We start from the raw sequence: 25,712 nt of genomic DNA, 5'->3' as shown, positions 1-25,712 counted from the left end.
TGAAGGGAAAGAAGACAAAGCTCCTGTCTCCTGGGAATCCACTCTTAACTTGCGGGGAGGAGCAAGTTCAAAGTGCTGTGGAAACAGAGGAAAGAAAGTGATTGTGTTTGCTTACTGAACAGGCAGGAGGTGGATGGGGGACTTACAATTTGGGGAAGAATTCAGAGCAAAGAGGCACTCATATAGGATTTAATGGTTCCACTAGTTGGCGTTAAAGTAGAAAGCCCTGTGGGCAGAGGAGATGTTATGAGCACAAGGCGCAGGGATCTGAAACACAGGGAATGTCTGGAGAACCATGTGGAGACTACAGTTGAGGCTAGAGGGACTCAGGCTAGATGAGGGAGTGCCTTGAATGTTGCCATACTTGGACTATCAAACTTATTCCGATGGCATTGGGGAGCATCACTAGGAAGCTACAAGATGAGATACATTGGTGAAGATGAAGCCCTTAGAGAAGAGAATGGTTAGGAAACAGTGCCTGTATCTCAAGAGAGAGATGGTGAGAGCCCAGACACGGTCCCACCAGGTAGGGATGGAAAGAAGCCACTGCTGAGGCCTTTCCTTTTAAGATATAAAATCGATTCTAAAATCCCATCCAATGGGGAGGATGAAGATCTAAATCTAATTCCCTGGTGTTTGGATGGATAGTGAATGCCATTCATCTCTGTAAAGAAAAAGAAGCAGGCTTGTAGGAGACAAAAATGAGCTTGGCTTTAGACTGAGTTTAGTCGAGTTGGAAATAAAAGGTCTAGCGTTCAGGAGCACAGTCTCAGTTCGTGACTTATGTTGAGAAGTGAGGAAAATATGGATGATAATTAAAGATAGGTGAGGGGATGTGATCATGCCAGGAATGTGAATGGAGAGAGGTGAGGATAAAAGACCTGGGAGGAGGGAAGTAATACAAGGGAAGGACAGAGGCAGTGAAGCTAGTCAAGGAGACAGAGAATGAGGAGCAAAGTAGAAAGAAATACAGGAGAGAATGGCTGTAGGAAAACCATGGAAGAGGAGAGAGAGATGGTAAATAGTGTTCAATGCTACAGAGTGGACAAAGGAGTTGAGTATTGACAAGAGACAATTAGGCTTATAATTTCAGCACTCACTGTAATCCCAGACACAGTGGTAACAGTGGAACAGGGGAGAGGGCAGTAGGTTGAGAAATAGATAAGAAAGCGGATGCAGCAAATAAAAATATTGTTTCCAAAAGTTGGCCAGTACAAGGAGTGAGATGAACAGTAACTTAAGTGGAAAACAGTGTTTATGGAAAGACTTTTGATATGAATAAAACTTTAATATATTTATTATCTGTGGGTAATAATCTGATTAAGAGTCTGGACACTCAAGGTAAAGAGGGGATAGAAAAGATTTCAAATACCGTTGGCTCTGAGTCAGGTAGGAAGGAAGTAACAATGACTAGAGACAAAGTTTGTAGAGTAGCAAACAGAATTCAAGAATTCAAGGAGTTCACGTGCAGCGGTTTCTCATTTCTCTGTGCAGACTTTCCCATCTCAGTTGATGACAAGTTCATCCTTCCCGTTGCTCAGGACAAAATCCTTGATGTCACCTTAATCCCCCTCTTTCTCTCATCCTCCACAGCCAATTCATCAGGTAATCCTACTAGCTCTACCTTGAAAATCCATCCACAGTCCAGTCACTTTTCACCATCTCAGCTGCTGCCAGCCTGGTTTGAGCTATCATCCTCTGCTACCTGGATTCCTGCAATAGCCTCCCAACTGGTCTCACTCCTACCCCTGCCTCACCACTGTTTATTCTCAACACATCAGCCAAAGGGGCCTGTCAAAATGTAAGCTAAATCCAAGCACTCTTCTGCTGAAACCCTCCAAGAATTCGTCAGTTCACTTGGAGTAAAAATCAAAGTCCTTGCAATGGCTTTCACAGCTCTCCAAATGTGCCTTCTCTGACCATTTGATTGGAAATTGCAACTGTCCTTCCTCTCTCATTCTCTGCCCATCCTCCAACTTACAGCATTCCCTTACACTGCCCTATTTTCTATAGGACTGTTACTTTTTAATTCACTAAATAATTATTTGTTATATTTAATATCTATTTTCCCCACTGGGATACAAGCTCTACAGGGCAGGGCTTTTTGTTTATTTTATTCACTGATAAACCTCAAGTCCTTAGTACAGTGGTACAGTGACTGGCACAGGGTAAATGTTCAATAAATATGTCTTGAGTGAATGAATGAGGTAGGAAGTTAAGGGCTGCCACAGACTGGGGAGGAGATTCGCAGCTAGGTAAGGATCTTAAGTAGCAGCTTGATTACTATGGAGAAAAGGAAAATTTTGCTAACTTGTAAAGGGTAAAAAGATTGCCAAGAGACCCTGAGCTTTATGACTCCTTTAAGAGTCTTTTTCTTACTGGATGCTCTTTTTTGTTGAGTAAAGCCTGCAGTAAGCATGGCCCTGTTTTGGGACTTTGGGGTTGAGTGGTGAAATTTAGATTCCCTTGAGCTCTTTGAAGGCTGTTTGTGCATTGGGTAGAGAAAGCTTGGTTCCACATATTGCCTTTCTTCTCCTTAGTTATGTGACCTCAATCAAAGTCATTTAACTCCTATGGAAAAACAATGTCTCCTTTGGTTGACTTTGAATGTTCTTTTGACTCTCAAATGACATGATGTTTACGAAAGCATTGATTGACACTAAAATACTACACATGTACAGGACTATCATCATTATTATCATGCCTGTGTGAGAAGTCTTCCAAAGCAAGGCCAGGCTGAGACATGGCAACAGTGCCGGTGACAGGGGACACATCCTACATGCTGCTCACTGGAGGTCCCAGCTGAGGAAGTCAAATGTCTACTAGGAGGTGTGCACATAAAGCTACGGCAAGAATCAATAAGGAGAAGCAGAGCCTCTGCTTACCTCCTTTCAACTCAGTGTGATTTTTTTCAGGCCTGCAGCTTTGAGCTAGTTTTTGTGTCTCTTTGGATCTACCTTTCCAGGTGTAGGCACCCAAACTGGGCAGCAGAACCTTGTTTAAGGGGCTAACACAGCTCAGATCTGCATCTGGCGGGCAGCATCTCAGCTCCAGCCCATCAGCTTGGGGCAAACTTCCTTCAGATGCTCCCCTTAAGAGGGTGCCCGTCATCCATTCAGGATACAAAGCCTCCATCTTATTTTCCCTCTGTTTCATTGAACAGAGTAACAAGAATAAGAGAGAAAATGAGCCTTTAAATGCTTAGCCAAACAACAACAACAACAAAAAGAGAAACAGAAAATCCCCAAACCATATGTACCTATTTTGAAAACAGACTCATTGTCTCTTCCTTGTCTCAACACCCCTAGCCCAGTGATCCTAAGCAAGCTTTCTTTTCCCCAGTAGATTCTCCATAGCCTCTTCAGCCTTATACATTGTTTTCCTTCCTATTTAAGATCAATAATGAGGACTTGGCAGGAGAAAGATTCAAATGGGTCAGGAGGCCCCTGTGGCTTTTCTCCGGCTTGTTTTCCACAGCCCATTCTAGCCTGCAACATACTTCGCAAGAATAAGTTGGCTGCAGGTCTAACTCACGGTGAGAGGCCGCCACTGAGGGCAGCATTTCAGACTAGTGAGCCTGGAGCCACGAGCAGGCTTCCTGAAGCCCAGAGCCTGGGTGTTTCCTTACACACGCACATGAACACACACGTGCACACACAGCAGCACACACCGGGGGTCCTTATCGAGAACAGATGTTGCTGCCCACTGTGCCAGCCACGTGTTGTGCGTGGCATTTTCTTCTGTTAAGCTCCTGGCAGCTGTGTTTTTCCTTTCTTCTCCCCTCCCTCCACCTCCCACCCCCTACACCCGTTGCATGTACAAATTGTCTCCTGATTCATAGTGGGCCAGCCTCATATTTTTGTTGTTGTTATTGTTTTTGCAAACATTAGTTGCTTCCAAAGCTGGAATAAAATAAAAAGGAAAGAAAAGAGAAAAAGAAAGAAACCACAACAACCCCCCAAAGAAAACATGTTCTAACCCAGGAATGTACAATACTTCATGCATGGGAAGCATCTTCCCACCTCTCCAAGCTTAGCTACAGAATCTAGGGCTCCAAATTCCAACACATGAAAAAACAAATTCATCCAGCTTTTTTTTTTTTTTTTTTTTTTGTATGAGCCTCATACCATTTCTCAATCTAAAAGCTTGCTGCTCCCCCCAATGGCAAGGATCTGCAGAAACGGAATAGCCTCTTTTCCCAACTCACACCATGGTTACTAAACTATGATCACTCCTTCAGGTTCCTTTATTTATTTCTTCACTTAAAATAATATTTTCTGTGTGCCAACTATGAGTCAAGTTTACAAAAATGAATAAGGAATTTCCAACACAGTGTGTGCAACAGAGGTAAAAAATCAAATTTCTACCCAATGATTAATAATACAAAGATATGAACTAACTCACTTGGGGACACAGAGAATAAAGCAAATAACTTGTCCCAATCACGTTGAGAAGATCTTACAGAGGGGTAACCACTTGAGGTGAATTTTGAAGGATAAATAGAAACATATGGAAAGGCAAAAGATGTGAAAGGAAATGGTGTGATGCAGCCATGCAGTTTTTTCTGTGATAATGCTGCATGACAAATAATCCCCAAATATCAATGTCTTATAATAATAAAATTTATTTCTCACTCAGGCATCTGCAGTTGACTAAAGTGGTTCTGCCTTAGGTTTGGGGTTGGGTTATGGTATACTCCACCTGACTCTCACTCAAGGACCCAGGCTTCAAGGTTTCAGGGTCAGTAGCTACCCAGCGTATGTTCTTCTCATGGTGGATAACATGGGTACAAAGAAGCCAGAAAAGGCATGCCAGAACATTCAAAATCTCTGGTCAAATGTAGCATATGTTACTCACACTCACATTCCATTGGTCAAGGCAAATCACATGGCTCCATTTAAAATTAGTAGGAATGGGAAATATACTCTGCTGATAGTGAACTCCTGGCAAAGGAAGAGAAAGTAAAAGGAACTGTGGACATGTAATAATATCTGCCAGTCAGTCTTTTTGGTTACAAACGTTTGTTATATTTCAAATTTATTCCACCTTACCCCAAGACATTGTAAATGTCTTATCCAGTTATAGCAACAGGCTTAAAAATCTAGAACATCATGATTTACATCAGGTTACAAGGTAGCTTCTCTTAGTCTGGACTCTGGTGTACTAAAAATCACAAGTTCTCTGCCTTCCACACACCTGATGGGCAAAGTAGAGTAAAAACAAGACAACTACAATAAACATCCCCTTTAAAGGAGAATAATGAAAGGAACATAACTGGCACTGGTCCACAATTCTGAAATCCCTCTGAGAAAAGTGGCAAAAATTATACTGTAAGAATAAGGAGTGCTGCTTGTTTAAGAGCTTTTGATTACTCCCTAGATATAGGTCCCAAGTCAGTTTTTCTTCATGGCTCTTGGCTCTGCTTTCTTGGATGTCCTTCTTTTTCTATTATCCTCTTGGGTCACAAGAAGAGGGCACTGGAGAACATCCTCCTATTGGAAACTAAGTAACGTTATCAGCCTGCTTTCTCCTCTTAGAATATAGGGGATCCAAAAATATCCAAATTCGCTAACAGTAAGTCTCTTTTAACACAATCTGATGCTACTTTTGGAAATTGAACTCACTTTTTGGTTTTGCATATATTTAATTTCAGTCAAATCCATATTGCAAGAGCTATGTCACAGTCTTTTCAAGACATGCCTCTCTGAATCAGTTTGATTATAGGTATTCTGAGCTTATGAGACTTCTCTGGGATAAAGTCCTTAGTCTCTTTTCTATGAGTCACTTTGTTCAACTACAAGGATCTTCTAGGTGCCACTTTAATCCAGTTAAAAGTCCTAACAAATGATGTAATGGTCCACCCCTTGATTTGGTCTTTGTCTGAGATTAGGCCTTAACTTCAGTCTTCGAAGGCCTGTCTAATACAAAGCATTACTCAGTTTTATCTTTTGCTTGTTGGAGATGAGAAATAGCTTTGTTTTTCACTGCAAGTCCTAGAATTTTTAGCGCTCTATATTACCTGTCAATTCTGCTGGCAAAGCAGCAACCTTTTCTGAGCTCATCTTTTCTTTCAGCATCTTATCAGATGAACATAGCAACCAATAACTAACCCTAGTAATATTATTCTTTAAATTCTCTTTACCCAAAGCCAGTAGGCTATTGAGTAAATTTTCTGACCTATAAGTTATAATAGTTAACATTATAACTTTCCTCACAACTACAGGAAACATTTAATAATTTTTTTTTCCCCACTACATGGTGAGTTACTTCATTTTTCCAGCTTCCTAAAACAGTTCCTTTGCTTTCTGATGCCCCATTCTAGAACCAATGCCACACATTTTAGATTTTTGTTATGGCAGCACCCCACTTCTAATACCAATCTTTGTATTATTTAAATGTTTCTACAATCATGTCACATAACAAACAACCCCAAAATACCAGTGGCGTATCACAGAAAATATTATTAGTCTGCTCAGTGAAGCTGATCATGGGGAACATGAAGGAATGTGGAATGACTGGAGGTTAAAGAGCTAAGCTAGGGCTAGATCACTCAGGCTTTCATGTGCCAAGCTAATGAGTTTGGACTTTATCCTGGAGTCAGTGTTGATCCATTGAAGATTTATAAGTAGAATATGAAATAATCAGGATAGGCTGTGGTCACAAAGTAACCCGGAAATCTCAGTGATTTAACATGACAAAGGACTTGTCTCTCACTTACATGAAGTCTGGTGTAGCTCTCTGGAGCACCCATTCATTTCTTGTATCTTACGCCTCTGTGCTCTCAAAATGTCGTCTCCATGGTTTCCTCCAAAAGGGCAGAGAAGAAATACAGAGAGAGGCCAATAATTCTTGAGTCCCTTAGATGAGAAGTAATATGTCACTTCTGCTTGCCTTCCCATTTACTAGAACTTGGTCACATGGCCTCAAGCCCACGACAAGTAAGTCAGGGAAACACAGGGAAACACACAGATATTAAACATCTCAGTGAGCATTAAACATCTCAGTCACAGAAAAAAGATTATACGATTTATATTTTAGGAAGAAAAGCATGGTGGCAAAGTTGGACCACGGAAGTCAGGACCTTATCCTCTCTCACCTAAACTAATGTAACAGCCACCTACCTCACTGAACTGAGGAAGCAGAAAGAAAAGAGAGAAGAGAGTCTGCATACAAAACTGTTTCTTCAGTAGAAGGGTGAACATTTGGATGTTGGGTGTGATGGATGATGAGAAAGAGGTTGAAGATGAAATTAACTGGATTGGAAGGAGGGGAGGTGTATGATGATGCTATGAGCTTACCTCTCACACTAATAATATCTCAGTTTGATCTGAAATAAGCTCAGCCAACAGTTTGTCAACACATAATGCTTGAACATCTACTTCAGGGAACAAAGAAAAGACCTGATTCCTGCCTATGTGTTTGGACTTGTGTGCTATTTGTGTTGGTGCTGGTTACCTATTGTGAATGTTCAGTTGGACCAGTTAGACCAGGTTCTAGAGGACAGGAGGCATGTTTCATTCTTCTGTGTTTATACCCACTCCCCACAATGTAGTCTAATATTAAACATTCCATAAATAGTCAATACATATTCACATTTGTCTGAGTGATGTGCATTTTATTAACTTCTTTGGCTGCTCCTGGCAGAGAATACTTGGTAAATTCCTTATGCCTTGAAAATGGAATATGGGGGTTCAGAACTAGAATGAGTCTTTTATTTTTTAATTAGAGAAACCAGGTAGTAAATTGAGTATGCATTATCCAGATGTGAAAGATCCTGAACAAATGATGGTGATGAAATCAGCTCCCCACTGTCCTCTCCCTTGTGTGCTAGTTTGGAAGTTTTAAATACCTAAGTTTAATTTTCACCTCTATTGCTCATTCCCTAAGTGACCTTGAGGCATGGCCCTTTGTCTCATTTTCCCCATCAGTGGAATACAGATAATCATATTAATCTGCCTCACCAGGTAATGTGAGGACTAATTAAAAATGAGATTAGATTCAGTTGAAGTCTTTCTAATGTGAGAAATATTAAACTTGGTGGTGCATGTCTGCAATGCTGTTAGATTTCCAGTAATGGTCTCTGGCCTTGGAACCACTTAAGACCCTGATGACACTGTAGCTGGGTTGGAGTGTCTGAAGCCTGCCCAGCTTATTGGCTGTGCTCACCTGTTCTAGTTTCATGCCCTGTGTACCCAGCCCGAGGGCCAGACCCATCCAGAATTGCCTAGTTACTGAACAGGAGAAGCCAGTGATCTTTTTACTTCTTTGGGCTTCCTCTGAGAGCTGCTTCCTGCCTGTCTGTCTTCTTCTTACCTCCTTTTCCTGCTCCTTTTTTTCAGACAAAATCTTTGGGAATTCTTTAGGTTGACAAATCAGTAAAAATAGCTAAACTAATAAATTCACTAAATAAGTCTTGAGCGTTAGTCTGCTTGGGCTGCTATTTACAAAATACATAGGCTGGATGGCTTAAACAACAGACATTAATTTCTCACAGTTCTGGAGGCTGGGAAATTCCAGATCAAGGTATTGGCTGATTCAATTTCCTGGTGAGGTCTCTCCTCCTGGTGTGCAGATGGCCACCTTCTCACTGTGTCTTCACATGGCAGAGAGAGAGAGAAAGCTCTGCTATCTCTTCTTATAAGGGTAATAATCCCATTATGAGGGTCCCACCCTCATGATATCCTCTAAACCTAATTACCCCTCAAAGGCCCCACCTCCAGATACCATCATTTTGTGAGCTGGGGCTTCAATATATGCTTTTTGAGGGAACAAAATTCAGTCCATAACAGCAGGTGTTTTTCTCATGCTTGCTTCAGTCCGGTAGAAAATGTCCCGATACTTAGAAATGGGTTTCCCAATTTTGCTTAACAGGTGACTACCTCTACTACATAATTTTGGGGGTACTACGTATGCTCCTGTTTCACCCACAAATTCTTGTGTTCGCCAAGTGGCTCACAAAGCTCCAATCTTTCCACAATTAAAGTCATTTTTTGCCTTAATATATTATCTTTTATTTAGTTGCAGATACATATTTGTCACTGAGCCCTTAGTATGTCTGCTGCTTCCCAGAGGGATAGAAGAATGTGCAGATACTCTGGTAGGGATGGATACACTAGTTATGGGAGTTGTCAGAGGGAGCGCCGTCAAGCATGGAGATGAGGATGACAGAAAATAAGGAGACCAGGGGACCAAAGACAAATTCTGACACAGCATTGCTGCTATCCCTCAGCTGTCAACATTGGAACCTAAGAGAGATGACTAGGATTTCAGATAACTTGGCTTATGCATTTGCCTGCCTTAAGTCACTCTGTCCCTATAGTTGTGCGAGGTTAATGGTAAGATCCCTGGTATTTCTGGTCATAGTTAAGAGAGAAGAATGACCAGGTGATCTGGTAGCCACCTCTGGGAGAACTGCTCTGTGCCTTCACAGATAGGGAAACATTGATACCCAGGGTATGCAGGCTCACTGCACTCAGGAAACAGAAAAATAACTCCTGGTTCCATGGTATATTTAATAGCATTATTGGATGTTTATTGTATGCCAGGTGCATACTGTGAGGAATTATTACCATTGTTATCATTCTTGTTTTAGTGTTGAGCAAATTGAGGGGCTGAGGATTCAATTACATTTCCAAAGCCCCAGAGTTAGCAAATGAGACTGTCAATGAACCCAGGCAGCTGATTCCGGAGTCCCTGTCCTGTTCTTAAGTTGGTAGGAAGATTAAAAATGAATAAACAAATAGAGAACACACAAACTAGAAATGCAGGACTTTAGGGAAGTCAGTTGAGAGATGAACGTGGGGTGCTGGTCACCTGTTAGGACTTCTCCCTGGGCTTTGCAAGCTTTCGTCCAGAGGAAGAGGAGGCGGACCCAGGAACACTGCTTAGCAAGGACCAGAGACCAAGGAAGTGAGACTGGAGAACATGTTGTGAAACAGATGCAGCTGATCAGTGGTTGAGTGAATAAGATACACAGACCAGCATCCCGTAGATAAAGGGAATGTAAACAAGACACTTGCACAGAGAATAGGTTCCATATGGGTGAAAGTGAGACTGGATGGATGGACCAATTAATGGGGAATAGAACAGTCGGGCTGACAACCCAGGATGGCGTGACAGGTTAAGGATGAGAACCACGGTAATCAGCCAGCCACACAAACTGAGCTGCTTGTAGACACAGGAACTAAAAATTAGACCAGAGCTAAAAGAAACAAGACTATTGGCAAGAAAATATTCTAGAATAAACATGCCACCTCCCTCCTGCCATTCCGCAACTCAGCTGGACCTGGATGTTACTGGGGGTGATAAAATAGTCATGTTTAAGTTGTGGGGAAAGTCTAGCAGAAATCGGGCAGGAGAGACCCTCTAGGGCTTTGTTTAGATGGAAAAAGAAAATGTGTGGAGCCTCTCACTGTGAGGTAGAATAGGGTTTGCTGTTGGATCAGGTTCTATGTCCTGTGACTCAGTCCTTATATTTAGTGAGAAGTCTTTCTAGCTATGTTCTCAACGAGCTAATTTTTTGAGAAAAGCTTAGCATGATTTGAGTAAAATGTCACAGATAAACCTTCATCTCCATTGGTCTTCTACCTAAATATGGCCATTTGCCAAGTCCCGACAAGTCCTTCACAAGATCCCTCCCTTCTGCTTTTTCCTATTCCATATTAGGACACAAAATTCTGTTCTTCTCACTTGCTATCTGCTTGAGGTCAACTTCTACCTACTCTGGAGCCCTCCAGTGGTCTCCCGAAATTCCCCACACTGTCCCCAGATCCAACCTTTGAAGCACAACTTTTACCATGTTCTGCTTCTGCCCAAAAAATAGATAAATAAACACACACAAAAAAAACTCCCAAATTTCCACTGCTCCCTATTGGCTTCAGGGATGAGGACTAGATTCCTCTAGATGGAGATTTTGACCTAATTCCAAACTTAGGCCATTAATACTCAAGGCAGAAAACCACAGATATATCTTTTCTTTTTCCATTTGAAATCTTGGTTTATATTTGCCCTCCTCCTGGGATTTTTCTCCCTACTTCTCTGCCCAAATCCTATCCATCCTCAAAGATTAAGTCTAATCCCATTTACTCCATTAAGCCTTTCTGAAATGCCCCAGCCCCTTTCCTGTTCTGGACTTCTGTAGCTCTTACTGGTGCCATAAATTACTTTGGCAATCAATCCTCCATTGGCCTGTGATTTTCTTTTCTTATTGTCTCAGATGCTGTTCACATTCTGCCTTATTTAAGGCTGACGCCACCAAACCTTCTTTAAGGCAAATGTTTTGTCATGCCTTGTTCATAGGAGACACACTAAGTATGTATGAAACAGATATCCTAGGATTCCAGCAATTAGCCCCATGCCCGGCTCATAGTATATGTTTTGAAGTTAAATATCCTAGATGGTACATTTCTCATGGACTTCTGTGACACTGACCTTCCATCCAGAAAGTGGCTACTTCATGCCCATAGTTATGGTAGAGATTGGACCAGGTGTGCAGTTCTGAAAAGTGAAGTGAGTCATATCATTATTATATGGTGAATAATGCTAGAGGCAGTGTGAGCATGTCAGGATGGTTATAGCACAGGCCTGGGTGTCAGACGGTGGCTCCACATCTTTTCTAGAGACAGATTCCTTAATAGCTCTGATCCTTGGGTTTTTTCGTCTGTAAAATGGGTTGTTGTGAGGATTCAATAAGATCATGAGTACAAACCTTGTAGCACAGTGCCTGATACACAGAAAATGCCATATATAAAATAGAAATAGTATCCTGTTTCTATACGATGGTTTCTAGTTTGTAAAGTTATCTTTACCTTTAGAGGCACTGCTTATTCCTGGAGCTTCTAGAGAAATTTTATATGGATGTACGTGTCTGTTTCTGTGTATAAAATATAAACACATATTTTAATGTTATATATCAGTATTATAAATATTATATATTAGTGATTATTATATACATGTTTATCTTATATACGAACAGTATATATATATCATTTATGCATCATATTTATGCGTATACATGTATATACGTATATATACACACCTATTACATATATATGAAAGAAGGAGAGAATGAGAGAGAAAACAAGTGCTGTGAGTTATATCCCATGAAGACTTACAAAAATTCAAAGCAATGTATTAATAGGTTTAGATTTACCCCAAAGTGAAACACCCCAGTGAAGAGCTGGGTGTGGTATCAGAATGGCAAAAGCCTTTGTCAACTACGTTGATTGATTTCCTTAAACAGGTCTTCCCACCCTAGGAGTTTCTGCCTTCTCCTTGAAGTTTCTCTCAGTGTGCTTGATTACTGAGGGAGAGAGAGAGAGAGAGAGAGAGAGAGAGAGGAGAAAGAGGTGGAGGGAAGGACGCAGAGAGGGAGGAGGGAAGGAGTGAGAGAGAATGGGAAGGAAAAAGCAAAAGACGCTCAGCAAACACCAGGAGGGCCAAGAAAAATATTTAATCCAAACAATGAATATTGTCATTTCCTCCCACAGTCTGCATTCCCCGTCCTCTTCCACGGGCGGGCTCGGGGAGCAAGCAATGCTGACCTGCCTGGCATGCGAGTGCGTGTGCTGGGGGCACCCGGGGGCCAGCACGCGTGTCGGGGGCTGCCGTGGAACATTCCCACCATTGGCTCAGGCCTGCTTCAACCTCCCGTGAACTGCAGACTGGCCGAGGAGCCCGGAGAGGGGACGGCAGAGGGGAACGCTCGAAGTCAGAGCAGGACCCCAACCGCCCGGGGCCTTCTCCCAGGACTCCTGTGATGTTTTAGAGAGAGTCATTGATAGTGAGAACGGCTATATGGGGAGGCTATAGGGGAGCCAGACAGAGGAAAGGTACCTTATCTTGGAGGAAAGGCCAGAGGAGTAGAAAGCAAAAACTATTCTGCCTTCTTGCTTACGAAGTCGATTCGGCACGTGTCTCACTCACCAGCTCTTCACGAAGCAGCTAGTGTGGTGTGTTAGGTGTTGTGCTGACGTAGGGGCCTTATGGCTGATGGAAGGAAACAGGAGTAGAAAAGGAGACAAAGCGGAAGTGTCTCTGACCCGTAGTCCTTGCACAGTTCAGACCTCTTGTGTTCAGCGTTTCTACCTCTGACCTTGAACCACAGTAGGCTGGCTCCAATTATCTGGAGCCAAGGCAGGAAATTCCCCCAAACACACAGTTGTTAATTTTTTCCTCTTTTAAAGAAGAAAGCCAAATGCCATGTAGCAAGACCATCGGGAGAGTTTGCAGGCCACCTGTAACGCCCCTCCCACCGTGAAAACAAGACAAACAAAATCATGAGAATTAACGGGTCCGCCAGCCTTGGGATGGAGACACAAATGGGTTCTGAGGGTGTGTCATCATCAGCTCCCACTGGGAGCCCCAGCACAGCCATTAGGTCACGTGGAGGACTGCTGTGTGGTTCAAGAAGGAGGAGGGTGGAGCTGCCATGAAATCCCAATTTAACAGCAAAGGACTGGAAATCACTGGCATCCAATCTGGACTAGCTGACTGTGCAGGATCCGCTGCTCCAGAGAAAAGGGAAAGGCAGGAGTGAGACCGATGGAGGAGGAGAGAAAAGGTTTGGAGGCATTTTGTTTAGGACATGGAGCTGGGGGTTGATGGCGAGGGGCAGGCAGTGACCTTGTGAGTGATTATGGGGATTTGAGGAAGGAGTTAAGGTGGTGGCAGAGAGTGGATTGGAGCACAGGGTGCTCTCACAGCCTCAGACAGTTTTGGTAAAAGGTGGAGGGAGAAAAGGGCCCACAGCACAGGACACTGTCCCATCAGCAGCAGTGGTTCTATACAGTAACGTTTCTCAACCAAGGGACAGATCACAATTCTGCAGGAGGGCTTTGTCGTTTTGTTAAGCCCCCTGAGAGAGTGTGCCAAGAACCGTGGGGAGATGTTCTCTTCTCATGTCTCTCGTGAGAAGCAGAGCTCTGACTTGGAGCCCGTGTTTTTCTGGCACAGATAAGTGCAGACTCTACCTGAATACCCTGCTGCCCCAAATTCACCATCGGGGCCCTAACATCCCCCCTGGGGGTGGATGAGAAGAAGCACCAGGGCCGTTTGGGGCCAAGAGGAGGGGCCACGTGGGGAAGCTGGTCGTGTGTGTTTGTAAGTGAGGTGGGGAGCCTGCGCCGCCGGGTCTTTTTTTGCAGCTAAATGGAAGGAGCTGCTAGGAGGTGATTTTTGGCTGAAAAGTAAGTTACAGAGAGTCTTCTCACCTTCCTGTTTTCCTGTGGTGCCCATCAGGGAAGAGGTGTCTGTGACGGTTTGGGGTTTTTCAGAGGCTAAGACACCTGAGTCACCACTATGGTTTGGAGGAGAGCCCTGGTTTCCAGAAGCCAGACAGGCCTTTCCCACTCTATTTTTATAAGTCCCAGACCCATTTCCCTTGTCACCCAACTCTCCTCCATGACTCAGATGGGTGCATTTACGGTGAGAGTGAAGGGAACAGGAGGCTCTCAGGGATGAGAGCGTCCACGCTTTGACTCTAAAGTACGGGTGGCAGAATCTTGACATCTTTTTGACCAGAGTCTCTCTGGAGGGAATTCAGACACCCACCCACACTGGCACAAAGCAATGGTACATTCCTGCCGCCTTCATAAAACTAGGATTCACTGAGTACTTACTGTACTGGGCTAAGTATTTCACCTCCATTCACTCATTTTTTTCTTGACAGCAACACTCTGAATAGGTGTTATTCCTGTTTTACGAATGAGGATACCGCAGCCTAAAGCAAAGTAACTCGCTCAGGCTCTAATAGTTGGTAAGGAGCAAAGCTGGGTCCTGGGCGTAGGTTTATCTCACACCATACGTCATACTCTGAATCACCATACTGTACAGCCTTGAGCATTTTCCTGGGCAGGAGCTGCTAAGCTTTGGGTACCTTGCTGCAGATAAAATTATTAGAGGTGAAAGAAGTCATTTGACCTTATTTTGCTTGCTTTTCTTTTTCCGTTCTCAATGCATTCTGTTTCTCTCAGAAGAGATTTGTTTTTGCGCTACTTGGCTATTACTATTCTAAGACTACACTTTGGTTTTGGTATCAGATAGAGATAAGCTGGTGATAATCAGGCTTCTCTTTCCAACCCTGTAAAGGTCCCCATTTGCTGTTCCTTTTTTGAGGGTAAGAAGAGCAGCCCAGCTTCTCTCTCAGAGTTAGGTATTCACTTTAGGTATAATTCTACAAAGCTTGACCCATGGGTGGGTGTGGGTGTGGGTGTGGGTGTGTGTGTGTGTGTGTGTGTGTGTGTGTGTGTGTGTGTGTGTTGAAGGAGGCTCATTTAGTAAAGGGGTAAATAGCCCAATGCAAAGAGCCTCTTATAAGTAAAAAGGAAAAATATTCATGTTAATGACTTTGTATTCTATAAGTTATTAAAAGGCAGGGAAAGAGGAATTTTTTTTTTTTTTAGATGTTGGGGGTAGGAGTTTATTAATTAATTAATTAATTTTGGCTGCGTTGGGTCTTCGTTTCTGTGCGAGGGCTTTCTCTAGTTGTGGCAAGCGGGGGCCACTCTTCATCGCGGTGCGCGGGCCTCACTATCGTGGCCTCTCTTGTTGCGGAGCACGGGCTCCAGACGTGCAGGCTCAGTAGTTGTGGCTCACGGGCCTAGCCGCTCCGCGGCATGTGGGATCCTCCCAGACCAGGGCTCGAACCCGTGTCCCCTGCGTTGGCAGGCAGATTCTCAACCACTGTGCCACCAGGGAAGCCCAAGGGAAACAGGAATTTTATAAAGGTTTTTTCTTCTGTGAATATTGTTCAGAAGCTACATGATCTCACATGGACCAGTAAAGCACAATAGACCACAAGAGTAGACCTGAGTACTGACCCCTCTCTAGGGGCCACCAAACGGGGCTGTTTCCCTCTGCCTATGCAACAGAATGTGTATCTTCATTGCTTTCCTTTCAGTTATGTCTTGCTTATCTATTGTTTGAAGAGTAGACTCTTGGCCTTCAAGGAGGTACTCTTCGCAGTTTCAGCTGTTAGCTGGTAACCCAGCATGTCTTTAATATCTTAGTGACTAGTGACTTTGCCAAGGCCTGGATTGAACCATGGAGACTTCAGGGCTGGTAGGCAGGAGAAAATCTCTTAGTTCCAAGTGAGCCAAGCTACCTGTGCAGCATCACCATTCCATATGTCATTCCATATCAGTCCTCACATTTTATCTTATTAAAATTCTAACAGAGTCACTTAAAAGATCTCCATCCTGCAAAGCCCCAAGACCTGGGCCCCAATTCCCAATCAGCTGTTAAAACCCAACAACTTGATTACAGATAGTGTTTGAAAACATTCCTAGGACAGCCACAGTTTCACTGTCTTCTTTCTGCTCTGGTTTTCAGCTTCTTTTTGCTGTTGGCCCCTGGCAATTTCCATTCTTTTCTTATTATACCACCTGTAGAACTGAGATGATATTGATAAATTTATTCAACATTTTTAGCTTGTTAATAGGAGAACTTTAGGGCTTCCCTGGTGGCGCAGTGGTTGAGAGTCCGCCTGCCGATGCAGGGGACACGGGTTCGTGCCCCGGTCTGGGAAGATCCCACATGCCGCGGAGCGGCTGGGCCCGTGAGCCATGGCCACTGAGCCTGTGCTCCGGAGCCTGTGCTCCGCAAGGGGAGAGGCCACAACAGTGAGAGGCCCGCCTACCGCAAAAAAAAAAAAAAAAAAAAAAAAAAAAATAGGAGAACTTTAGATGGTGTATTCTACTATTTCTTCCCACTCAGAAATAAATGTATACCAATACTCTGCACCTAGTAGGAGAGGACTAATGAAAAGGAGGGAACTGGTTATAAAGTATGCTAAAAAAAATATATTTAGCCACCATCCTAGTTACTTATTTCTTGAGAACCTACTGTGCATCAGGCACTGAACTAGTAGCTGGGGCTGAAGGGGATTAGACTCTGAGCCCTTGATAATACATTCTGAATGTTAAGTCCTATAATGCACATATGGATAAAACATACTGTAGTACACAGGCAAGGAGAACTCTCTGGGTCTAGGAAGCCAGATGAGATTTTCCAGAGGAGCTTGTATCTAAGAAATTCTTCCTGCACAACCCATCTCAGGGTATCTGTCGATTTTAATTTTACATTTTCCAAGAAGATTGTTGCAAACCCACATATGTGAGATCACTGGCACCCTCCCACCCCAGCGGGTGAACACGGGAGGAGTGGAACAACTCCATTTCCTCTTTTCCTCAGATGACTGCAATGAGCAGAACATGCCTGGCTTTAGCATTCTAGGGCCCAGAAATAAACGTTTCTGGGTTGCAGGCATCTGCTGATGGGATGGGAGCACAGTGCTGCTTCCTCCTGGAAAAATCAGCCTCTAGGAAAATATGGGCCAACCAAGCCCCGAGACCAGAAGGAGCTATAGTACCAAGTAGCTTATTTGGGTAAACTTTTAACCTGCAACTGAGAAAAACAGAAGTGAAGTGGTGGGGGGTCTAGGGGAATTGAGATTATATATATGACCCTTTCTCTGTTTCTACACTGGATCGCTGGGTTTATTTCATTATTAATGTTCTTGCACCTAAGCCCTTTTTATAGAGGTGCCAAAGGAATTTGTTACTCTGCATTTCTAATAAATTAAAAGGTTAATGAAATAATCAGATAGTGGTAGCATGGTTTAGCAGAAAGAACATCAAGAATCAAGAAATTTGGGCTATGTTCCCAGGATTGTTACAACTAGCCTTGCAAACAAGACATTTCACTGTTTTAAGGGGCCATTTCATCATTTGTAAAATGAGAGTTTTGTACTAAATAGTATTCAAGAATCCATCCAGCCTTTGAATTTTATGTATCTATGGTCCTTAAAAAAAAAAAAAAGAAAGCAACTAATGTTCTGGTCATCAAGAGTCCCTGAGGGGCCTCCAAGACCTCTGAATTTTGCCCCTGAGATTCGCAGGTGAAGCAATGGACACATGGGCAGATCCAAGGGCTGAAAGAGCCAGGTTGGAGGCCACCATTCATTGGAGAGCCAGAGAACTTCCATCTGCTGCACGGACTTCACTGGGTGTGGCACCACAGCTGCCTTGGAAGATGGCTTCTTTTGGCCTGATGTAGCCTAATCAATATGAAGAAATGGGTGTGGGTCTGATTTGTCATTCACATAACGAGAAGGTTTTGATGGGAAATGATGTAGGAGAAAGAAAATAGTGTTAGGCATTATACAAAAATGTGATTAGCGTCTTCTCCTGTTTTAACACACTCCTCAAGATTACTTATCGGGCTCCTGTCCCATGCTTTACCTATAGGGATATAATCACTTTGGGCTGATATCTCAATCTTTATGTTAGTAGAGCAGAAGGTCTGAAGCCCAAACTAACCTTTCTAGAACATCAGTGTGCTCATGGGTTCTGTTGCAAGCTGTAAAAGAAAAATGGTCTTAATCTAATTCACATAATAGAGGTACTATCAGCCAATCAGTCAAAGTTTATGGAACTCTTCCTGACAGTGGGCTCTGCGATGAGCAGTCTGGGCCAGCCTGCCTATCTATTTTTACCCTCCTCTTCCACTTGCACAGTTTACTCAGGCCCCTCTACCCCTCTGAATCATCCAGTGCTAAACTCTTCTCCATGTGGGCTAGATGTAGCAAAGCCAGCCCCTGAAAGCTCATGTCGTCCTTTCCGCGTCCCCACCCGCCCCAAATCTGGACTAGGTACTTCTATCTGCATCTCTATGCTAGCACTCGTCATCATAAGCTATACTTGCAAGTGGGGGGTTCTCTTGAGGACTGAAGCCATGTTTTATTTCTCTCTGTACCCTCATAACAATGCCTGGTACAAATAGGTGAGGAATAAATGTTGAGTGATTGAATAAATGACTACATCCATAGGCAACAGACAGAGCTACCATTCCTATACCCAACTCCCCAGAACAATTTAAACAGAAAATATCACCAGGTAATATAACATAAAGGAGAAATTATCTTACTTCTGAGAAGTAAAGTCATACGGATAGGACAGACTGACAGCCTTTCCTCTTTGTATTTCATCACTTACGCACTTCCATTCATATGGCCACCTCAACTGCCTGGAACATAGCCAGTTGGCAAGAAAAGCCTTCCTATAACAACTAAACTAGGTATCATCATGCTCATACATCATAAGAAGAGCAACCCAGCCTCTCTCTCAGATTTAAGTATTCACTTTAGGTATAATTCTACAAAGCTTGACGAGAGAGAGAGAGAGAGAGAGAGAGTGTGTCTGTGTGTGTGTGTCTGTGTCTGTGTCTGTGTGTTGAAGGAGGCTCATTTAGTAAAGGGGTAAATAGCCCAATGCAAAGAGCCTCCTTGTAAGTAAAAAGGAAAAATATTCATGTTAATGACTTTGTATTCTATAAGTTATTAAAAGGCAGGGAAACAGGAATTTTTTTTTTAACATCTTTATTGGAGTATAATTGCTTTACAATGGTGTGTTAGTTTCTGCTTTGTAATAAAGTGAATCAGTTATACATATACATCTGTTCCCATATCTCTTCCCTCTTGCGTCTCCCTCCCTCCCACCCTCCCTATCCCACCCCTCTAGGTGGTCACAAACCACCTAGCTGATCTCCCTGTGCTAAAGTGAGAGAGTGGCATGGACATATATACACTACCAAACGTAAAATAGATAGCTAGTGGGAAGCAGCTGCATAGCACAGGAAACAGGAATTTTATACAGGTTTTTTTCTTTTGTGAAAACAATTAAAATGAAAAAAAGTGGCTCTTAAAGAAATAAGCTTTAGGTACTTGAAAAATTCTCTTATTTGGAACACTTCGTTTTCTGATGTTACAGGAAAATGAGGTGCATGTATGGGTAGTGAAAAATTCACCTATGGACACATTGGTGTCCATTGAGACACATTGGTCACCATTCCTTGGGTGGTTTCCTGTGGGGCGGAGTGATGTCCCAAGTCAGACACCTTTCAATTATTGAGATTTGCGTCCCCCAACCTAGTCCAGTCTTCAGATACTTTAAAAACTTTGGATTGATTAGTCATTTTTCCCTTCCTATTTTTTTCCATTGTAACTTTGGACTCAAGCTGTCAAGCTTCCAGGCACATGTTGCCATAGGAGACTCTGTTTGTTTAGGGTGGAGTAGTTATTTTTGGCAGGTTAGGGGAGGAGCAATTAATTCTAATAGGTATATAGTAAATTAAATACTTGTGTCTTTCCAACCTTTTCTCTGTATTTATGCTCCTTTTTATAAATTCCCTTCTCTTCCCAGATGACCCTTTAAGAACATTCTAGAAATCATGTCCAGGCTATAGCCATCAAAGTCTAGTGAGCTCTAGAGAAGGTCACCTAGACAATTTCTAATCTTTTCAACATACCTTCCCTAATACTCCTGAGATGAGAAGCCATCCTTGGGGAAGAGGTTGGAAAGAAAGATTCCCAGGATCTTTTATTAATCCATTCAAATGTCTAATTTGTTCTTATGAAAAGGAAGATCTTCTTTAGATCTCCCCTTAATCCTCCATATTGAAGACCATACTTTTATATGTAGGAGAAGTATTTTGGGTGCTCTTTGGATTTTTATAGATGATTACATGAAAAAGAAAGAAGAAACAGATTAAGTTTTGCCAATGAGTCAGTCAGGGTTGGAGGAAAAGTAACAGATGCAGTGTTAGATGAGGAAAATATACTCCAAACACTGGAAAAAGAAAATTCTAGGGGAATCTCAATGGACGTATCTGGTCCTCCCAGGAGAACCCAAGGGCATCTATAGGTGTTAAGGATGCAGCTAGTTGTATTTTGACTCCTATTTGGCTGCAATTGTAGATTCAAGTTATGATTATATAGTTATTCCAAGTTCTCCAGAGCCCGAGTAACTGGCTCCAGGGTTAAAGACAAATGCTCATCTCAAACTCTATGTCTTTTATCCCAGTGAGGCGTGTGTTGAGAACAGAATTCATTTTCACTTCCTGCTCTCAACTGACATTGCTGTGCAGCTGTGTGACAGCTGTTGAGTTCCACCCCACAAGTAGCAGCTTCTCAGAGGTTCTCAAACTGGTATACATCTGGAATGATGTTCAAGTGACCTCAGGACCCCATAGAATAAATCAAAACATTGAAGAAATAACTTGGATGAGCTCATTCTGATGTAACTCAATTGCTGAAAATTACTTAATGGCCATTTTTTAAAATTGTATTTATTTATTTATTTTTGGCTGCATTGGGTCTTCGTTGCTGTGCGCGGGCTTTCTCTAGTTGCGGCGAGTGGGGGCTACTCTTCGTTGTGGTGCACGGGCTTCTCATTGCGGTGGTTTCTTTTGTTGCGGAGCATGGGCTCTAGGCGCGCGGGCTTCAGTAGTTATGGCACATGGGCTCGGTAGTTGTGGCTCGTGGGCTCTAGAGCGCAGGCTCAGTAGTTGTGGCGCACAGGCTTAGTTGCTCCGTGGCATGTGGGATCTTCCCGGACCAGGGCTCGAACCCATGTCCCCTGCATTGGCAGGCGGATCCTTAACCACTGCACCACCAGGGAAGTCCCTTAATGGCCAGTTTTTACTTTAGTGATCTATCTCATCAAAGCAGAGTGGAATAGGGAACAGTCCTTCTATTTGACATTTAAGGAGGGTGGGGGAAGAGAAAGTGATTTGAATATGTGAACTGGAAGGTGGCCTCAGGCCTCAAGAGTCTACTGACTGTCCTGTGGCCCAAAGAGCTTGACTACGAGATGCTTCCTGAGGCTTCGCAATTGGGTATCCACTCAGGATGGGGAGCAGCTAATGTGATTGAGTAGGTGGGCTGCCTGGGCTGGTGCACCCTCCAGGATGCCGTGGGACACTGTTTCCCTCTGAGAGTGGTTCTAGAGGAACAATGCGTTGGGCTGCTAAGCTATTTTTTTAACTGTTCGTTGCTGTTCTTATCATACATTCCCTTTTGGGGTGAAACACTCCACTAACTCTGGTTTCGCCTGGGCCCCTTTCCCGTTTTGGTTCCTGTTAACTTGCAGCAGTAACAGGAGTAGACGGAAACCATTTGGCTTCCTCTGCTCTAACCCTGTGTCTACCTGCTGTGCATGAAGTAGCTGTACACGTGGGATGATTTGTGTTCCAGCACTGGTGTCCCAAACCCTAGGACCACTGCATTCTGGACAAACACCATTTGAGTCTATAGCAACCCAGGACTATTAGGGTCTCTAAGTACAAGTACCAGAAGAGATGGAGGTTATGGTCCTTAATCTGTGAGAAGCAGCAAAATATCAAGATACATGACTTCTAATCCTAAACTCTGCTTGACCTAGCTGTGTGACCTTGAGTAATTTTTGTCATGTCTGTTTATCCCCATTTCCTCACTGATAAAATGGGACTCTTTTTTTTTTTTTTTTTGCGTTACGCGGGCCTCTCACTGTTGTGGCCTCTCCCGTTGCGGAGCACAGGCTCCGGACGCGCAGTCTCCGGACGCGCAGGCTCAGCGGCCATGGTTCACGGGCCCAGCCGCTCCACGGCATGTGGAATCTTCCCAGACCGGGGCACGAACCTGCGTCCCCTGCATCGGCAGGCGGACTCTCAACCACTGCGTCACCAGGGAAGCCCCCTAAAATGGAACTTTTAAAGCCAAACCTGCCTGATGCACAGGTTTTCCTGATGATCAACAGAGTTAACATGTGTGAAAATATTTTGTAACCTACCTAATGACGTAAAGACCTACTATTACGAGAAGGTGAAAAAGTTGATCAAGGAATTAAATGAACCATTCTGGTCCCTAGAGTAGGCCAGGAGCAGACACTGGTTGTGAAATTTGACAATTCCTTTGATCCAATGGTCTTATCTTGAGACTTTTCAACTTCTTGAGAATGTTGGGTCAGTTTTTACCCTGCCCCTTTGGTGCTCTCTCATAATAATGTCTCGAGTTCCATGGATTATGTTGGGGGTGGGATGAGTGGGAGAATAGGGTGAAGCAGAGTGAAGTTGTACTTCGACCCTGACATGCTACCCCCTTACCAGCCTTTCCAAGCAGATGGTTGGTGTGATACCATCAACAACCGGGCCTACTGCCACTATGATGGGGGAGACTGCTGCTCTTCCACGCTCTCCTCCAAGAAGGTGAGTGAGGGCACCTGGGAGTGGGAGGGAGAGGGTAGTAGCTCCAGGAATAGAGGCAGGACCTTTGGCTAGCTCTCCTTCATGGTGCATCATAATTTGTTTTTCTTCAACAGTCAAGAAGAGGGAATGATAATGAACAAACATTGGAGCTTCTACAGTGACAGGATTAAGGATAGTAATTTTAGGATAGGTTGTTAGAAAACACTAGTCTCTCATTGTCAGTTCTGTAACTGCTAGAGAAAAGCCATGCTTCTGCTGCTCAAAGACTCCCACCTGCTTATCATTGTCCAGGAAAAGTTTCTGTAGGTAGGGAAAAATGGCTTCCACTCCTTGGAGAGGCAGGATTATCCATGAAGTGGTATCCACTTATTATTAAACTTCACAGCTAAATGAATAATCCTATAAAGTGAAATACAAGCACATTGCAGGTGTATGTTGAGCAGCCACCACAAGCTACCTGGAGCAATCCCCCGCTGTATCCTGAGCAGTAGCCCTTTTCTTGATGATGCCTTTTATCCTGTTGCTCTGGACTCTATTAAAATAGAAGATATGCTTAAGCTAAGCCTATAAAATTGAATAGGCTGAAAATTTGGAATAATATGGATGAAAACCCAAGAGCTCCAAAGATAACTGACGCTAGTTGGCCGATCTGATGAATCAGAAATACACAAGAATGTTTCCTTCCTTGTACGTGTCTCCACAATAAAGTCACGTCTGCATGATTACCTCTACACAGACCTGAATACTCCTCCTAATGGGTAATATTTACTGATGGCTCACTCTGTGTCAGGCATTGTTCTTACCACTGACATGAATTAACTTATTTAGTGCAGAGAGCTCAGGGACTTTTGTATCACTGTTCAATTTGGCCCTCTTTTGCTCTAAAAACCAGCAAATCCCAAACCATGAGAAACAGATCAAGAGCTTGGATTGCAGGTCAGACATCGTGCCAACTAGTTCCTGGTCTCACTTGAAGAAAGTAACTGGTCAAGGATCCCATTTCTACTCAGGAAGGCATAACCACTTCGGAAGAAAGCAATCAATTCTCTCCCCATCTCACACTCAGCAGATGTAGGGTTTTTCTTTAATGGATTTTGGTGCCTGTGGCCAGTATACACATGAATCAGGATTGAAAAAGCATTTCACCCCTGTTGACTCCTAAATTACATTTAATTCATATGTGAAAATATGCTGGGAAATTTCCTCAAACCCCTCCACCCGTTCTCCAGCCCACTTGCCCAGTCACCCAGCCTATCTCTTCAGTGTACTTGGACTATTAAATAATATGCTGATCTATTGTTGTTTCATTTGACTATCCATGCCCAAAGAGCAGAATCTTTACCACTTTTACATCATGTCTCCTGAATGCCCAATTCTCTTTGAAGCTAATTATGGACACTCAAAAAGTATGATTATCTGTTGGTAGCAGTGCAAGCAGGAAGAGAGCAACTTTTGCTGGACCATCTCTGACCTGGAGGAGGGATAATTACATAGCAGGAAGGCAATCCAGCCACAAACAATGGATAGAGAGATGCATTGTTTCACCAAGCCAAAGTACATCCTGGGTTCAAGAAGGGCAAAACCTCAAGCTTATGAAGATAGAAGAGATGATTCTATGGCCCCAAGAACATCAAAAAAGTAGAAGACATAGAGCTAGGTAATAGAGCCTTGGTTTTCCAGGTAGTGTCATGACCTTGAGTTAAGTCACCCTACCTCTCTTGACCTTCCCTGTAAGAAGAAAATACTAACATTCATCTTACCTACTTTACAAAGATTTTGTGAAGATTGATAATAACAACAAAAACATTAACAGCAGTAGTTTTGAACATTAGTGGTAATATTAGAAGTAGTAGTAACAGATCTTAGAGGTGCCTGGAAATGTGTGTTTCATATCCATCATCTTATTTAAACTACACTAACACCCTCTTGGGTAGTTGCTGTTGTCCTCCCACTTTATATATAAAGAAAGTGAAGCAAGGAAGGTTTACCTTGCCTAAGGAGACATGGTGTGTAAGTGAAAGAACTGAGTGTTAATTTCAATTCTGTGATACTAACACGCAATCCCACACTTCCCCTGGGACCAAGTGAGAAAAAAAGCAAAAGCTGGTTGACAGTGCGGTGCTTGGTGCAAACATGAGTGATTTCAACTTCTTTTTGATTTCTCCTAGGTCATTCCATTTGCTGCTGACTGTGATCTGGATGAATGCACCTGCCGAGACCCCAAGGCGGAAGAAAACCTGTGACTGTGGGATCAAGCCCCTCCTTCCACTGCCCTGGAGGCAGTAAGAATCAGAGGCCTCCACAAAAGGAAACAAAAGATGAATGAAGAAGAAAGGTCATGAAATGAAGGAAGGAAGAAGAACACGAAGGATCCTATAAGAAATGCAAGAGGACGTTTATAGGTGCCCACTATTGCATCAAGTAGCCCAAGTAAGGAAGAATCATAGGCAAACGTTTCTTCAAAGAGGAAGTTGATTTAAAGTGGAAAGAGAAGTATGATATATATACAAGGACCCTCCTTCCCCATTTATATGCTATCAAAACCCATCCTCAACTCTTGCCCTGTTCCCCACTCTACACCCTGCCAACTATTCAGCCCCACCCAACTTGTAAACCAATACCAAAATACTAGAAGAGAAGTTGCCAGGGACACTCTGCTAATACCCATTTTGAATGGATGGCCATCTTTCAGG

The 25,712-nt window shown here is 43.2% G+C and overlaps 1 protein-coding gene across 1 annotated transcript in view; it reads left to right on the top strand.

Annotated features, from left to right (window-relative positions):
• PAPPA2 (pappalysin 2) overlaps positions 1–25,262 on the top strand; it is a gene marked incomplete at both ends in the record, with an annotated part of 293,177 nt that extends 267,915 nt beyond the window's left edge. Inside the window, 2 exons of the mRNA XM_079728440.1 lie at positions 22,921–23,019; positions 25,188–25,262. Coding sequence (XP_079584566.1) covers positions 22,921–23,019; positions 25,188–25,262 — 174 coding nt within the window. The remainder of the gene's footprint in view (positions 1–22,920; positions 23,020–25,187) is intronic.
• Between the last annotated feature and the right edge of the window lie 450 nt (positions 25,263–25,712).

Source organism: Hyperoodon ampullatus (assembly GCF_949752795.1).
Source record: "Hyperoodon ampullatus genome assembly, chromosome: 2".
Classification (NCBI taxonomy): domain Eukaryota; kingdom Metazoa; phylum Chordata; class Mammalia; order Artiodactyla; family Ziphiidae; genus Hyperoodon; species Hyperoodon ampullatus.
The sequence above is the reverse complement of the archived record's forward strand: the minus strand, read 5'-3'. Positions and strand labels throughout refer to the sequence as shown.